We start from the raw sequence: 16,997 nt of genomic DNA, 5'->3' as shown, positions 1-16,997 counted from the left end.
ACGTCTTTAGAGCCAGCTGGAGATAGCAAGAGAAAGCTCGCTAAATTCAGAAAGATTACTCGGGCGAGTAACAAGAAGAAGGCCAAAAAGGGAAAAGACTACATGGGTATCCTACCTAAGTGCGACAATTGTCTATTCTATCATGTCGGGCGATGTAAATATGGAAAATGTGATAACTGTGGGAAGAGAGGGCATCCTAAGGAAACTTGTAGGCAAGATAATGAACATAGAAAAGGAGGCCAAGATAGTAGCGAGAATCACGGAGGGAACAACGACAGTGACGATTATCCAGGCAGGACAAGTGACAGACAGAAACGTGCTCAAGGTTGTTTTAACTGTGGAAGCAAAAAGCATTTCAGAAAATATTGCCCTAAAAACAATCAGACACAAGAATGAAAGCTCAACACCGGAGCTAGGGAGACACGCTAGGAATTCAAGCGTGGATATCGGTACGTCCCATATTACACAACGTTATGCATCTGTGCTGCTAGATACTGTTGCAAATTTTAGCTTCGCATCTCTAGAATTTGAGAGTATACTTGGGTTAGTAGCAAGTAAGTTAGATAACCCGCACTCGATGGAACTAGCTAAGGGGAAGCTAGTGGAGGCCAACGCAGTAACTAGAAACGGCAAGATAGAATCCGGAGAGCGTAAGTTTACGTTTAATCTACTGCCAGTTGAGCTGGGAAGCTTCGACGAGGTAATTGAGATGGATTAGTTGCCAAGCGATCGAGCGGAGATTGATATCCGCATCCTGATGGCGAATAAAGGAACGATCGTGACTCATGAAGCAGGATACGCCTCAACAAATTACTAATTGCTTGAAGACACGAAAGTTGTTGCGTAAAGGATGTGTCATCCTCTTGGCTCATGCCGTGGACAAGGGAGCCAAAGAACCAAAACTCGAAGATATTCCTTTGATAAGGAAATATTCTGAAGTCTTCCCCAAAGACTTGCCAGAATTATCGCCTCGACGGCAAGTCGAATTTCGCATCGATTTGATCCCAGACGTCGCATCTGTAGTTAATGTACCCTAGCGGCTTACACCTCCGGAAACTCAAGGATTGACAGTGTAGTTTCAATAGTTGATAGAGAAGGAAGTTAACCGACCAAGATTCCCGTTATGGGTAACCCCAGTTCTGCTCGTCAAGAAGAAGGACGATGATTTTCAAATGTGCATCAACTACTAGGAGCCGAGCGAGCTAACCCACGAGAGTTGGTGACTCTTGCTAAGGATTAACGAATTACTTATCTAACTAACTGTGAGGATCCAATTACTATTTCACGACTGATCGACGATTGAGTGTCATTAGCGGTGAATTCAGGAAGAAAGTATACCGGGGAAATTGTGGGACAATAACTTGTTTTAAACATACACAAAAATGGTGTTTCCTATCCAATGCACAAAATAGATTTACACAGAATACGGAACCACGAGGATCTAGAAAACTGGTACTTAGGACCTCTGGGAACCCAGGTCCAAACTCGTAAAGGTTGACACTTAGGAACCGTATCTGTTAACTTAATCAAACACCATTACCCTGACATATATGCCGTTTCAGTTAACAAAACGGGAAGTACTTAAATATCTTTTGTTGAAATCCTCACTTTTTGCTTCTAGCAAGTAGATATTTGCATCTCTACTCCCCTTAATGGTAGTTGCATCACGTTAATTTTCTTCGCTGAGAGCGAACACTCATTTGCTTCGAATATTTGGTCATTTCTCCATTTTAGCAAACACTCATTGTTCCATTACTTGAAAACTCGTATGTTACGCATGCACCATTTGCTATGCATGCGGTTTCATTTCAAACGCTTCATTGAAGTTCAAATATTATGTTGACAAACCTAATTACGGATTTGTGATTCGAATGACCTACACTATTGTAATTGTTGTCTCTTTGCTACCAAGTCAACACACTTCTTGAAACTTCTCTTATTTGAAGTTATATTCATGGACTATCTTTGTGGCCATGCCGAGGTTCCTTTGTTGATACATACGTTTATTGTCGGGTTACGCTAAAACCAAGTTCAATTGCTTGAACTTAACCATCTCGCATGTTCAATTTAAGCCGCCATATGATGTATTGGGAACATCATATTCTAATATTTTTGCATAGGTTCTTTCGTTTCGAGTCGTAGTAGATTTGATTGGTCTACGACCCCACTAAATCATTTGTTGATTTCGATACCTTACGGTGATACTTTCGCGAAATTGAAGCTTGCGCTAATTTGGTTACTCACTCCATACACGGATTGAATTATTTATCCATCTTGTTTATCACGATTAAAGCAGTCTCAACACAGTTGTGTGTTAAGGCAATGGTACATAGATTCATTTCATAAGCACAATGTACCTCCTAACAATTCTTTCATTGTCGATCGAATACCTTGCGGTACTTAATACTTCCTCACCTTCAATCAAAAATAGTGGCTCTTTGATGTTCCGTATTTAACTGAAAAGTTTATGATACTGTGTAAATCAAATCTTCAGATTGTCTCAGTACACTTTCATTTGATTTCAAACTCGGTGAACTTGTTCAGTCACCACTATTATTGAATTATGTCATTGTGACACCTTGTGGCGTCATTACAAAGTTGTAGCTTGTGCTAATAATGGTCAACCGTTTCACGCAAAACTACATATACTTTTGTTTGACTTGTCATTTAAACATTTCTGATGCAACTACGAATTAAGACAAGGATACACCAGATTCGCTTGTATTCATTCGGCGTATTTTCGCAATTCAAAAATTGTCAACACACTAAACCTTGCCATTCATTTATTCGGAAGCTGACAGAACATTTTCATGTTACTATCACATTTGAGTTGTTGATTTTGAATTCATATAGCGGAAGCTAAGGTTTGTGAAAACTCGTTTGCATATTGCAATCGATCGTTTGAGGATCTTATTAGTCAAAACTCCTCTTTGTGGAACCCCTGTTAGCTGAATTACACTAGACTATATGACAAATACGTCTTGAACCTTGACATCAAATGCTAAAAGCACATACCTTTTAACCATAGGATTCGGGTTGTTATATATTATTGGATTCACCTGATGTGAATAAGGTTTGAGTTGGTTTGGTGACCATCTACCTCAGTATTATTTGTATACATACACGCATAATAAAACCCTAAGGAGTTAAGGTAGTACAAATTTCGAGGACGAAATTTTCTTAATCGGGGGAGAATGTGACAACCGTCAAATTTGCATGCATCCGTACAATTAATTAATATTGATTTATGCCGAACGACTGTGCTTAATTACAGCTGATGACTTAGACTGTTTTTTTGGATTCTGTATCAGACATACATGTGCGTCACATTTCATACTGTCACACCATTTATCACTTACAGACTTTAGTGACATAAACGATGCACAAAGCAGGGTTAGCACAATGAGCGAATAACTCAGAAAATGCTGACTATGTTCACTACATAGACAGACGATGTTTAAAGACCCAGTATGGCAAAGACAAAGTACTACACTAGTATGGAGTGTAGGGAAGTAAGGACCATAAAACTGTGCCACTAGGTGATAGTTTGAGTGCCGAAAAGTGCCTAAAACACACTTTAAGTGCAGAATTCTGCATATTTCAGCAAAATTCAGCACTTTAATATACTGGTATTATGCAGAAAATTGACTAAATGGTCTTGTATGCTTTCCTAAGTGTCGGGAATTCACAAAAGAGTACTTAAAGAACACCAAACGGGATAACTTGACACTTTAACGAACCGGTATCTAACCGAACAACCGGACATTACCCGGAGTACCAAAATTTTACTAGAAACATTGTTTAATTATTTCTAGACTAGTTATGATCCCCGAACACCCTAACACACTATATAATGTGTCATACAATTAAAATGCTAGAATTTTACACTTAACACCCTAGCTATTTACCCACTTACCATCAAAGTTACACATAACCCCCCTAGACTTACGGTTTTGGTGGTGGTCCACCATCAAAATCTTTGGTTGATTTTACTAGATATCATTGATATTATTTGATTCACCTAGATTTATAAAGATATTGCTTAGATTTTCCTTGGATTTTATTAGATATTATTAGATATGGTGAAAACTTACACTTGGACCCCCTCCCCCTCATATATTACGGTCACAAGGACCCCACAAAGATCACCACCATACCCCAAATATTTTGTTCTTATTTTATTTAGATCTTGCTTGATTTAGTTGCCAAGATATTTAGAAGTATGGCTAGAAGATGGCAAGAATATTCATAAGATCATTACATCTTCATCACCACACTTCACTCCATCTCCCTCTTGCTCTCTCCTCCCCTCTCGGCCTAGGAGGTGCCGCCACCACCACCACCATTTCACCCACCATTCATTCCATTTTCAAGCTTGTTTCGAGTGCTAGGAGGTGTTATATGGAGCTTGAAGCTTAAAGCACTTGAAGAACCTCCATCACTAGCTTTCATCATCCTTTTTCCTCATCTTTTTCTCTAGTAATCTTCCCTAGCCTTTGAGCTAGTTGTAAGTTCCTTGATTAACCCTTGTTTACTTCTCTTTTTGTTGGTTAAAATGATGAACATTGTTATGTATCACAAGAACACTAAAAGGTTTAAACAAGAAACATGAACATAAAGCTTTACATAAAGATGAAACATAATGAAATGTTGTTAGTAGGATGTTGTTGTGATTATGTTGTTAATTTCTTATTGATTCTTGGTTATGTGATGTTAATCACCATATGGAACTTGTTAAATGATGCTTAGAAACATGATTTAACAAGATTAGGAGGTGATTATGTGATGCATGAAATAATCATCTTCTAGTTAAATATGAACTTGAAAGAAAATGATTTTCTTGAAATATAAGTAAACAAAGTAAGTTGATGATCATGTAGATCCGAGATTTACAAAAGACTTTCCTAAACAAACCAAGTTCAAGAGTCGATTTTAAAAAGATTATGACTTTTACTTGCATTTACACCATTTTTGGTGATAGAATAAGTGTAAGAACACTTTATTTACAAGAAGAGTTCAAAAGATTAATTTTTGTAAAAATTGTTTACAAGTTGTAAACACATAACTCTTTTAAGGAAATGGTTTTTAAAGAAATGAATACACTTTGGAAGGTAACTAAGTCCACTAAACGCTTTACCAAGTAACTACGTGTTTTTGTGATATATCAAGTTCATGATTAATATGTAACGCATATAGTTTTTGCTCTTGGTGATGTAAAATTGTTTAAGGATTGATTGTTGATTGGTTTTGAAAAGAAAATGATATACTCAATAGCATGGACACCTCCGTTTTTAGGGGAAACTATGGCGAAATTTTCAAAAAGTATAAACACTTGGAAATTATTTTCTAACAAGTGTTTACAAATATGTTTTAAACATTGTCCTTCAAAATAAACTTCGCCATAAATTTTGTTAGTAAATTTCAAAGTGTTGGAGGTTGATTTTCGTAACTAAAAGCGGATAAATATATATTTAGAATATATATTTTATACTAAAATGCTTGTGTGAAAATTTGTTTGATTTATGAACTAGTTATATTATTTTAGGGCAAAATAATATAACTTATCAAAACACCATTACCTTTAAAACTCCAGAATAATACCAAAAATTACAAGGAATAAATATTTAAGTTACACGCTTGTTATTGTGGAACCAAACGCTAAAACGTAACTTATGAAATATTCCGGAAAACACTTTTATGAATATATTTTTGGTAAATATTATTTTGGATACAAAGAGTGAAAATATATTATTTTTGGGAAAAATATATATTTTGGGAATACATTATTTTTGACAAATACGTTGAATATATTTTCTAAGTGGGACTTAAAAATATATTATTCGAAACTACAAAATACATGCATAAATACCCCCATCCTTGGGAAGGAAATACGGAAATTAAAATACCTGAGGAGTATTAATACAAAATATTGGTTAAACAATTATTCCAAAACCAAATATAATTATTTTAACTAATAATTATAACTTGGAATGATATACGGGAACGCAACTCAAAACATTAAACTCTAAGCCAAGGCACGGCCCGTTCGTCTATAGACATTAGTACGCTGTTGGTAGTCGTGTTTGCGGAAGAGACTTGGGTTACACTGACTGAAGACGCAATACAGTGAGTTCATGCTCCCCCCTTTTCTTTTAACTGTTTTCAGTTTTATACTTCGGGGGTGAAATACATGTTACAATTATTACAGACATTTATTACATGGTATGATTAGCTTAAGGAGGGTTTACTACTAGATCATGTAAATGAGTAGGGCAATTAAGGCCATCAATCCTCGTTGTAGGACCGAGGGGCATGAGTGATAGATCTATTTGGGTGTAGCGAGCCCCACCCCTGAGTCCGCTGAGTGGACCACGTGGTGACTATGTCTTACAGCCAGAAGCCCGGTACGAAATTTGCTAGGTTTGAGTCTTCCTGCATCACTTCACACATACCATTGGCTTTGCAACCCAGTGGTGATCTCTTTTTCCTTATTGCTACATACCAGGGACTTACATACATACATACTTACAACGTTTCAAAGGTTTATACATACACACAAACGAACACATGAACTCGCTCAACTATTGTTGATGTTTTTCAAACTACATGTATTTCAGGGAATTTGTAAAGTGGATCTGGCGGGCGTTGGAAGTTTTTATGCTGTGTTAAGAATAAAGATGTTATCCATGGTCTTTGAGTTTGGTTAGTGTGTCTTATTCCTGGATGAGACATGTCTTCCAAACCTTGGTGTTATTCATTAATTTTTTGACAAGTCTTTAATGAACTCATAATCAATTTGTAAGATTTGTAAAACTTAAATCTGAAGTCTATGTTTTGAAACGATTTTGTTATGTTTTAGACTTATGTAATGGATGGCAAACCTATGGTTTTATCATATAGTTGATGTTATGATTAGATGCAATGATATTAAAAAAGTCACACCATAATCACGCTTCCGCAAAAGTCAGGGTGTGACATGAACATACTCCACCACCTCTGGATAAAAGGGATATTCTTCCTTAACTATCATGATAGAAGGGCTATTCATCCTTAACCATCATTTAAAATTGCCAAATAATGTGGATTGCCACTTGGCTGGTGTAAACCATTAAGAAGATCTTTTTGGAATTATTTAGCGGATCGATAAAGTTCGAATTAAAATCGAGATGATCGATTGCAAAGGATGTAATGAATACATATATAATAATAATAATAATAATAATAATAATAATAATAATAATAATAATAATAATAATAATAATAATAATAATAATAATAATTCCAAAATTTTTCCATTAAACAATAGGAAATTACAATACGTGCCTTAAACAGGACTTTGAAATAAACTTAAACTAACATGTCCACGCATGGACTAAAATAAAAGATATGTCCACGCAGGGACTTTTGGAAATAAACCAATACAATACAAGATAAATAAAGAAAGCCTTCATTCGTCTTTCTTTCCATTGATTAGCTTTGTGAGCTTCTTGAAAAAATTTACTTGTTTTACTCTCACTTTTCTCAGCACATCTCTGAATGTCTTCCACCCTTTCCAAGGCCTGATTATTGGCCTCTAGTTGTTTTGGTGGCAGTGGCTGTGGCCGAGGCACAGCTGGATACTCGTATCCATAACTTGGATAACAGTAGATGGGTAAGCAGGTGGGAAAGGAGATGCATATAAGGTGTTATGTACGACCGCTTGCAAATAGGGGTCTTACGAAGGCGCCTAGTAGTTAAAATCTACCGGCAGAGAAGGTTCAAAAAGGTTGTACCCAGACGTAGTTGGATACGATGGAATTGGGTTATCAAAACCCACTGGTGGTGGTGGCTGAGCAAATGTCACAGGCGTTGGGTCAACCACAGGTGTAGTGTTGGAGGGTCCACCCATTTGTGGGTCCTCAAGAATAGGTGGGCAAGATGGTGGTAGTGGTGGTAGCGGACTTGACCGTGGTCCCATGCGCACAAACATACGTGCGCCAGGTTTCCTCCTTGGTGGCTCAGGAGGTGGCTGTGGTTACTCCACAGCTGGCGGTGGTTGTGGATGTTCCACCGGCTCCATGTGCACATCCTCTTGTGGAGGTGGCGGAGGCGGTGAGGGAGAATGGTATGAAGGAGTGTATTCAAACTTGAATTGACTCTAGTATTGGTCCCATTCATTCGGACCTTGGTATGGTGACCCTACGTAAGAAGCGGAACCACTTGAGATCTCGATGGGGTGAGCTGGCGACCATGAGGGTGGCATTTCTGGATCTGGATCCTCGTCCACATCCATGTTTTGGTTCACGTTTTGCTCTAACTGGTTCTGAGCAACTGGAGGGGTGTTAATGTATTTATTTGGGTCAAAAGACCTGTTGAAGGAATGTGAATAATGCGAAGAATGGTGAGAATGGGAATGTTGCGAGTAGTATGAATGGTGATACGAAGGTGACGAGTCAACAGCGTGCCTCGCGGATGAATAGGAATTCCCCCAATCCTGATAGTATGTATCTTGAACGTCCTACGTCTCCCGAAGGTCCTACGTGTCCTGAAGGTCCTCCCCTCATTGGACCTTTGCCTCTTCCCATTCAACGACGTCTTGGCGGCATTTTCAATTTAGCAAACCTGTCAAAAAACAAAGAAAACAATATATATATATATATATATAAACTCAATTAAGATAGGAGTTAATCCTTGGTCATTTGCCTAGACTCAGAAAGTCTAAGGAATATGCTACTGTGTCATTTCAGATTAAACACTAAAGGCTAGTTTTTAATTCACTCAAACGTTGGCTCTGATACCAATCTGTCACACCCCAATATTTACCACAAATCCCGGTGGGCCCGGGTGGGGAGTATCGTGACGTAAGATTGGTATCGTCATAATCAAACAATCACAGATAGCACAATAGAAGTCTTGGAGTTTAAAATATTATTACAAACCAAATGTCCAAATGTTCAAAAATTATACAGACGGATCGTAATAATAAACATCCACAGACAGATCGTAAAAATGTACAAAAGGAGATTAACAGACTACTAGGCTTTATGCATAGGAGTTGCAAATTCCTCTTCTAGCATTACCGACCAACTTCCAGCCTATTTCGTATTTGCACCTGTAACTTAGTCTTTTGAAAATACGTCAGTTTACACTGGTAAATACAATCAGCCGACGCATTTTGAAAACATTTTCAAAATTGATTTAAGTGCACAAGGCACATATTTTTATAAATAACTTAGGACAATTCAAAATGATCTTGTATACAGTTTTACATTCCTGTCAATACATATGGGGCCTGGTATTAAACACCGAGACATGATTAACCAACGCACCACTTAAACCCACAGAGGGGTATCCCCACGTAGTGGGTAAGAAAACGTTTTTATATTAGCATTAAGCCTCTGTTGGGCATATGCCTACGCCCGAGCTTGGTCGTGGCCATTAGTAAGTTAAATGAGCCGAGGATATCTAGGAGACAGTCGCGTTAACCCCCAATGTTTAAGTTATCAGACAAAACAAATTGGATGTGGTTATGAAGATTTTGTAGCCACAATCTGGCATATGATCCCATACCCGACCAAGCGCTAATAATTTACCGTATCCCAAGCCCTTATAGGGAAAATAGGTTAAGAGTATTTACCTGAGCTAATACCTATCTTAATATGCAAGGTTTATAAATAAATCAACCGTTAAATAATTGACAAAGGTAGGTAGCAATTTACTGGAAGGCTCTAGTCTGGCATGATGGCATAAATAACCAATTAGAATGCTAACGGGTCTTATTCAAGTCATAGACTTGGACCGGTTAACTTAAAATATCGAAAACGGTACGATACGCTTGATTAAGCGATCCGGAATAGAATGTAGTTTAAACCCAACAAGTACTAAAACTTGTATAATATGGGTAAACAAATAACATTCTGGAATTTGAAGTAAAAATGATAAGGTTTGACCCATTTCGGTAAACTTACGTAAACTAGTTACATAAGCTTAACCGTACGCGTATAAGCGATATCGGATAAGCGGATGAGTCATGAAAAAGTTCTATATGCTAATATACTTTAAATAAGTTGTAATATCAGTAGGATATCAACTTATATGCACGTTAAGGTTTTAAAATCAAACTATGCCTCATAAGGGCGTTTTAGTCATTAAACGACGTATAAAAGAAACTTACGTATAAACTAATGTTATAAACATGATCATTCTGTAAAAATACTTTATTTATTATATAACATCAGTAGGTAATCAAACATATGTGTGTTTTATGATTTAAGACCAAACTATGCATCGAAGGGGCATTTTGGTCATTATGAACATAGTTTGAAAACTTATTTGGAAATCAGAGTTAAGATCATGTACCTACTGTGAAAACATTATAAATAAGTTATAACATCAGTGGGTATCAAGTTTTAGTTGATAGTTATGGTTTAAAACCATATTATGCGCTAAAGGGGCGTTTTAGTCGTTATATGAAGTAATTTTCGATCTTATATCAAAACAGATGTTATAAACAGGTTCATACAGTTAAGATATGTTATTTAACATATCATAATAGTAGGTAATTAGTTTTGTATGAAAATTATGGTTTAAAACCATGTCATGTGCCAAAAGGGCATTTACGTCAAATTAGGACATAATCAGTTTATAAACAGATTTGATATCACAAAATATTTTAAGAGTAAATTACAAATATCGTCCTTTATGTTGACACTAGATTGCAAAATGTGTCCTTTATCTTCAAAAAGTACAAAAAACGTACTCGATATTTGCAAACCTCTACACATTATGTCCTTTGTCCCTAACTTAGTTATTTTTCATTGTTAAGTGGGTGTGAAATGACTTAAATACCCTTACTATTAAATAAATAACTAAAAAGTTAAAAGAAATATAATTAATATTTAAAAATTACTGTGGGATCCACCACCCACCCCACCCTCTTCATCTTCTCCAATCTTCACCACCTCCACCTTTCACCACCACCACCACCACCACCACCACCACCACCTCACCTCGCCGAAAAAACACCAACACCTCACCCTCTCACTTTTCCCCAATCTTTACCCTCTTTTATTCTTTTTCTTTTCAGTTCTCTTCCCTATTTTTAATTAATTAGTAATTTCACTTTTATTAACCTTCGCCATTTATGACCTGTACAAAACGTCTAAAAACAGAGCAAAATTTCATCATATTCATGACGAGAAACTACAATCTTCTTCATTCTGTCTCAGAATCCCGAAAAATTACATAATCATTAGAATCACTAAAAAATCAATATCACATTAAAAATTTTTAATTAGTATTTGTAAGTTGTAACATAACTCTCTCAAATATTGAAGTTGAATTAAATTATTAATCATCAAAACCAGTTTTCTTTTAATTGCATTTCCAACCATACTCAGATCTCGTCCTTTCCACATCTGCACAATTCCTACGTGTACAGATGCCGATTCTCGTTCTCAAGAGAAACTCATGGGGCGGAATCCGGTGACCAATGTCGTAGTCAAACTCGTTAGAATCATCGTCGACGATGTATGCACCTCCGATTCTAATGGTAATCTTCCTTTAGTATCTTCGACCAGTCAAGATTATTGACCACTGCGACGACGTCATGGCTCCGATCTCCGATCAGAAGCAAAATCAAACAAACACATCTATACTCGTTGATTAATTCTGAATGATCGTACTGGGGAAGGAGGGAAATCAGATGTTTCGTCGTCGGTTTGAACGATCTATTCGTCGTGAGGGCAACTGAACGATCATTGGTTCATTTTTTATGTTTGAAAGGGTGCCATTGTCATTTTCTTAAAAGAGGGGGATATATGTAATTTAAAATTTGGATCGGGTAAATATGTAATTAGGGTTGAAAATAAGGGAATATATGTAATTTTCCCATTTATTTAACAATAAGGGTATTTAGGTCATTTCACACCCATTTAACAATGAAATATAACTAAGTTAGGGATAAAGGACATAATGTGTAGGGGTTTGCAAACATCGAGTACATTTTTTGTACTTTTTGAAGATAAAGGACACATTTTGCAATCTAGTGTCAACATAAAGGACGATTTTTGTAATTTACTCATATTTTAATTATCATACTATATTAGTAGGTAATGAGTTTGATATGATAAATTATGTTTAAAACCATTCGAGGTGCCGAAATGGCACTTTGGTCATTTAAAAACACAATTTACGATCTTATACGAAAACTCAGTTCTTGATCAGTTTAATAACATCAAAATATGTTAATTACACTAATATATCAATACATAAGTAATTTGCAAGTTCGTTAATGATTAAAACATTATTTATTTCAAAAAGGGCAATTTGGTCAAAGTTTGGCATAATAACGGAACTTGCATTAAAACTCAGAATATGATTATGATCATTTAATATAACCTCAGAGGGTTATGTTATATTAAATTACGATCATAATGCAACCTTAAATCAGTAGCAAACTAATTTAAATCAGGCCAGAATCGAAAATCAAAGTAGAAGTCAAACTTCGCGACTTTCGGTTGCGAACAGACCTTAAAACTGGAATTGACGAGCCTAACATGTTTACACATGTTCTAATAATTATTACCAACTTGTTTATGTGTCAAAACATATTTCATAACATCTATAAACTCAGATTATAACGTTTATAAAATCTGACCAGTTTGACTTTTAAAAAAAATAACTTTGACCCGTCAATTTACCTAGTAAACGTGATTTTCAAGAGGTGCCCTTTTGAGGGATTAACACCTACCTAATTACGATCATGTAGCCATGTCTATATCAAACAATGGCTGGACCATTAACGTCTAAACCGAAAGTCAAAGCATTTATCGAAAATGTTTGACTTTTGGCTTTAAAAGTCTAATAAACGAAAATGCAAGAGAAAGGATCACTTACCAGTGAACCTCTGATGAAAAAGGACTAATATGGAAGCTCCCTTCAGTTGGGAATCTCCAGAAAGATGAGAGGAAGTGAAATAGAGAAGGTGCAAGTTGAAGTGAATGACCAAGGCACCTATTTATAGTGTTTGGAGGATCTAAGGGATGATTACAGGTGTTATGGAGGTGTTAGAGATGAGAACAAGTGTCCATGTACGTGTCCTAAACCAATATGTAGCCCATGGTATCGAATTTGAAGTGTATGGCAGCTTTGTTTGGAGAACAAGCCAAAAATAGTTGTTGTGTAGGCTTTACGGATCGTAGGGACTGGTCCTTTGTGGTCCGTAAAGGACCTCGGACCACAAATTAATTTTTGTAACTTGGCATGTCTAGTCCCTTAACCTCCATACTTATATGCATCATCATAATTAGCATAAATAGCCCTCATGGCCAATGTTTGGCACACCCAAGAGTATGACCGAACATCATCAAGCTCCCGGTTCTTTAAAGGGTCACTTAGAGGTATATATTAACATGTTGACACCTTTAGCCCTCTAAATATCAAACTTCCATATAAATTCACAAATGGTCTCTCTCGTCCAACAAGTGGCTCATTTGAGAGTACGAACACCGTAAAGGGTCACTCAAAGGCATAGTTTCAGCATGTTGACATTTTTAGTCCCTCCACATTCATATTTTCAACATTTGGAGAAATTAGTCCCTCCTAGCCAACATTAGGCATAATTAGGAATAAGGACACGTGTCAATACATTACTGGACACGATTTTACGAGGTGTTACACTTTGTTACTCTTGTGTAACGTTACCTCTTTATAAATATCTGTGTCATTTTAGGTTGTCTTCAAATTGGTATTGAAATACTTCTCGATCTAAAGCTCAAGTGTACATTACAAATTCTTGTCAAGAAATTAAGTTGAGCTTGAACTTAGCCTAGAGTAGGTGAGCTTAGTGTAATCAATATCGAGTTTGACTTTACTCGTTTACCACCCTAATCACACACCACTAATTCTATAATATAACCTTTTTCTCTTTGTGTATCTTCTTTGACTCTTTTGACTGTTATGTTTTTCTCACGTGCATTTTACTAGTTCTCTCTTGTAATGTTGGTGAGTTGGAAAATAACTAATAACCAAGAATTATTAATGCACTTGTATTGGCAAAATTGGCATAGTTCTAAAGTTTTCCTATTCATATCAATAAAAAACACTACAAGATCTTGAAATATTTGGAAGATGTAATATGATTTTTAACTTTAATGTGTTCAAAATTGGTATAACCTTGTCTTTTACTCAAATTTGATGTAATGCAGTATCTTGGGTGGAACAGACGAACCGTTTGAATATGATTCGGTTTTGTGGTTTGCGTCGTTTTCTATTTAAAGATCATTAGTTTACATTATTTTTTAAGGAAAAAAGCTACACATATGGTTTATCTGGTATGTCCATATTATGATTTGATCACATTTTTTTTTAGAATTACGGGCTTGGTGAACAATGTTTGCTAACCCATAACAAGTCTGGTCTGATCTTTGACCTTAAGTGGTTAGATTATTTGTTAACCTATAACTTTATTTGCCTCCACTTGTCCACTTCGTATTCTTCTTCGGTGAGCAGCTCAATTTTCGACTCTCTTGAATCTTGAGTCATCTACAACCACCTAGCAACAGTATTTGTTATGTATTTTCATGTTCCATTCCACTAACATGTCTAATAGGGATTTCCTAATACCTTAATTTGGATGTTTTCCTATTGTCAATAACCGTTGTGTGTTTCCGTATCAAAATCTTCTATGAAAAAAACCATACAAATGAGCTAAGCTATGACAACATTCTTGTGCACCAATGTCCCATTTATGTCAAATGTTACGGTGCTGAAAGATATCAGATGGGCGATGAAAGGGTTCATAAGAAGGGTGGCGACTAAAGGGCATCAAGATCTATTGAGCCAACAATTAGATCAATCGGATGGTTACAAAGGCATGTGCAACATGTCTAGTGACATGGAAGATGAATCCACTTATTTGCCATGGTAGGAGAACAACTTCATTGAAGTTTGGTTATTCCCACAACTTTTTTTTTTTGGGTCAGTTCAAATTTAATACAAACATCCATGTTTCAATTTAGTTGGTGCATAGAATTAGAAATTAGGCTATGGGTAACAACAAGATAAAATTATAATTATAATAATTTTATAATATAGAAAAATTCACGACAACCGGTTACAATAGCCAAATGTGTTAAACTTGCAAAGGTAAATCGTAATATAGATCCTGACCAACCAATTTGCTTTCATTTTAAACAATTACAACTGGCGATTTTCTTATGTTAGGTCACCGCATTCCATAAATTGGAGAGCACTGTTATCCTACTCCGATCAGACTAAACTATGTTGTCTTGACCGTCCCAAAGTTATAATTTCCCAAAATGCACCGTCAATTTTAGACGGCATTTGTGAGGTGAAAACTGAAGACTCCAATATTTAATTAGTATTACTGCCACCACACCTAACCTAACCTCTCAAACAGTTACTCTCCCTCCAAATTCCAAATCTGTTGCGTGCTTACGTCACCTTACAATGGCGGTTTCATCTACCTTCAAAGAGAGGCTCCAACAAATGGAAGATTCCAGAAACCAACGCCTCTCTCTTCTCCAGGTACTCTTCCTAGCTTCACACACTCTCTCCACATTAATCAATCGTAACAATTTACAGGCCGAGAAAGATCTCCAGCTCAGCAAATCTCAAACCCTAGCTTCCAAGCTTCAAGCCATCAGATCCATCGAGCAAAGGTGTTTGAAGTTTGAACACAAAGTCGCCTCACAGCAATTCATCATTTCTTCCATCAAATCTCAACTCGATCATCTCGATTCAGTTTATCTTCGTCAGATCCAGCAGCTCAGGTTCGTAATCTCAAATTAGTAATTACAACTTGTTAGGTGATGTTGATGGTTTTGGTTGTAAATTAGGGTTTTAAAAAGTGAAGTGGAAAGTCTGGAGGAGTTGGAGAAGGAGAAGGATAAGTATTATGCTTTGAAAGTTGGTGATATTCATGAATTTAGGGTTCGAGCGGAGACGTTTGCAACCGACTGCGAAAGGCGTGTGGAGGAGTTGAGGAGTTGTGTGAATGAGGTAAATTAAGGCCTGGTTCATAATCTATTTATTTGTAATGTTATCTATTTGAATTATGAGAATCCTTTGAACTGCTGTGCCATAGAACTTGTGACTGAAGTATTTTATTTGCACTCACTGTATGTTTCTGCAGCTGAACTCGAGTTTCATCCAACTTCAAAACAGTGCTGGCTGTTCCAATAGTTCTGACATAGCTGCAGCTGAAATGAGGAAATTCGAGCTTCAAGCTATGAAGGAAAATTTAGATAGAAGGCTGGCTTCTAACTACGAGACAAGGGCGCAGTTGCAGAAACAGCTAAAGAGTATGCTGATTTCACAAAAGAGAATGAAGGTAGCCATCTAATGTGGTTTGAAAGATAGTATATTTCTGAAAGGAAAGACTTGGTATAGACAAATTTAATAGCAACAAACATTTGTGCACAAGTATAATGGGATGCTCACTTGCTCTTGTGGCTCGTTCTGTTGATCAGTGCAATACAAATACATTTTTAAGTGTAAGTTCACACTGTGATAAGGAAGGAAATAATGATGATAAGGGAGATAGTAACCACCATACCATTACCCACAATCACTTTTTCCGAACCACGATATGGTGTTGCATCATGAACCATGGACATGTCTGGACATTATAGGTGCAGAGTCTCCAAAGTTAGGTCAGGTGGTTTGCTAAATGTGTCAAGACAATTTGTGTCAAAATGTTTTCAATAAATATAGATTATAGTGTATCGAATATGATTACAAAAGATATTACTTCACTACTAATCTAGTTTTTTGAATGAAATGGTTCTGATGTTAACTTTACTTTTCTAGCATTAAAAACACGTTTTCGCGACCTTTAACCCATTCAGCGTTCAGTCTTGTAGGTCCCGATTCTCGGAGGATCGATAACGAAACCAAATCACTTGTTTATCACAAACACGGTCACGAGTGCAGAATCCCCGTGACTATGCCAAACCAAACATAGATAGTAACAACACAAGGTAACCAATGAAACA

The 16,997-nt window shown here is 36.5% G+C and overlaps 1 protein-coding gene across 1 annotated transcript; it reads left to right on the top strand.

The window, feature by feature from the left end:
• Window positions 1–15,364: 15,364 nt before the first annotated feature.
• On the top strand, window positions 15,365–16,568 carry LOC110937031. Its single transcript, XM_022179443.2, has 4 exons — window positions 15,365–15,528; window positions 15,586–15,773; window positions 15,840–16,002; window positions 16,136–16,568. The coding sequence occupies exons 1-4, from the start codon at window positions 15,451–15,453 to the stop codon at window positions 16,343–16,345; spliced, it is 639 nt and encodes a 212-aa protein (XP_022035135.1). The 5' UTR covers window positions 15,365–15,450; the 3' UTR covers window positions 16,346–16,568.
• The last annotated feature ends 429 nt before the right edge of the window (window positions 16,569–16,997 follow it).

The sequence above is a fragment of the Helianthus annuus genome, chromosome 4, assembly GCF_002127325.2.
Source record: "Helianthus annuus cultivar XRQ/B chromosome 4, HanXRQr2.0-SUNRISE, whole genome shotgun sequence".
In the NCBI taxonomy this organism is placed as follows: Eukaryota; Viridiplantae; Streptophyta; class Magnoliopsida; order Asterales; family Asteraceae; genus Helianthus; species Helianthus annuus.
This window is presented reverse-complemented; position numbering and strand designations above follow the sequence as displayed.

Coding starts and splice junctions, on each gene's coding strand:
- LOC110937031 (XM_022179443.2), top strand. CDS start 15,451: ATGGCGGTTTCATCTACCTTCAAAGAGAGGCTCCAACAAATGGAAGAT. Junction 15,529..15,585: donor AACGCCTCTCTCTTCTCCAG/GTACTCTTCCTA, acceptor AACAATTTACAG/GCCGAGAAAGATCTCCAGCT. Junction 16,003..16,135: donor TGAGGAGTTGTGTGAATGAG/GTAAATTAAGGC, acceptor ATGTTTCTGCAG/CTGAACTCGAGTTTCATCCA.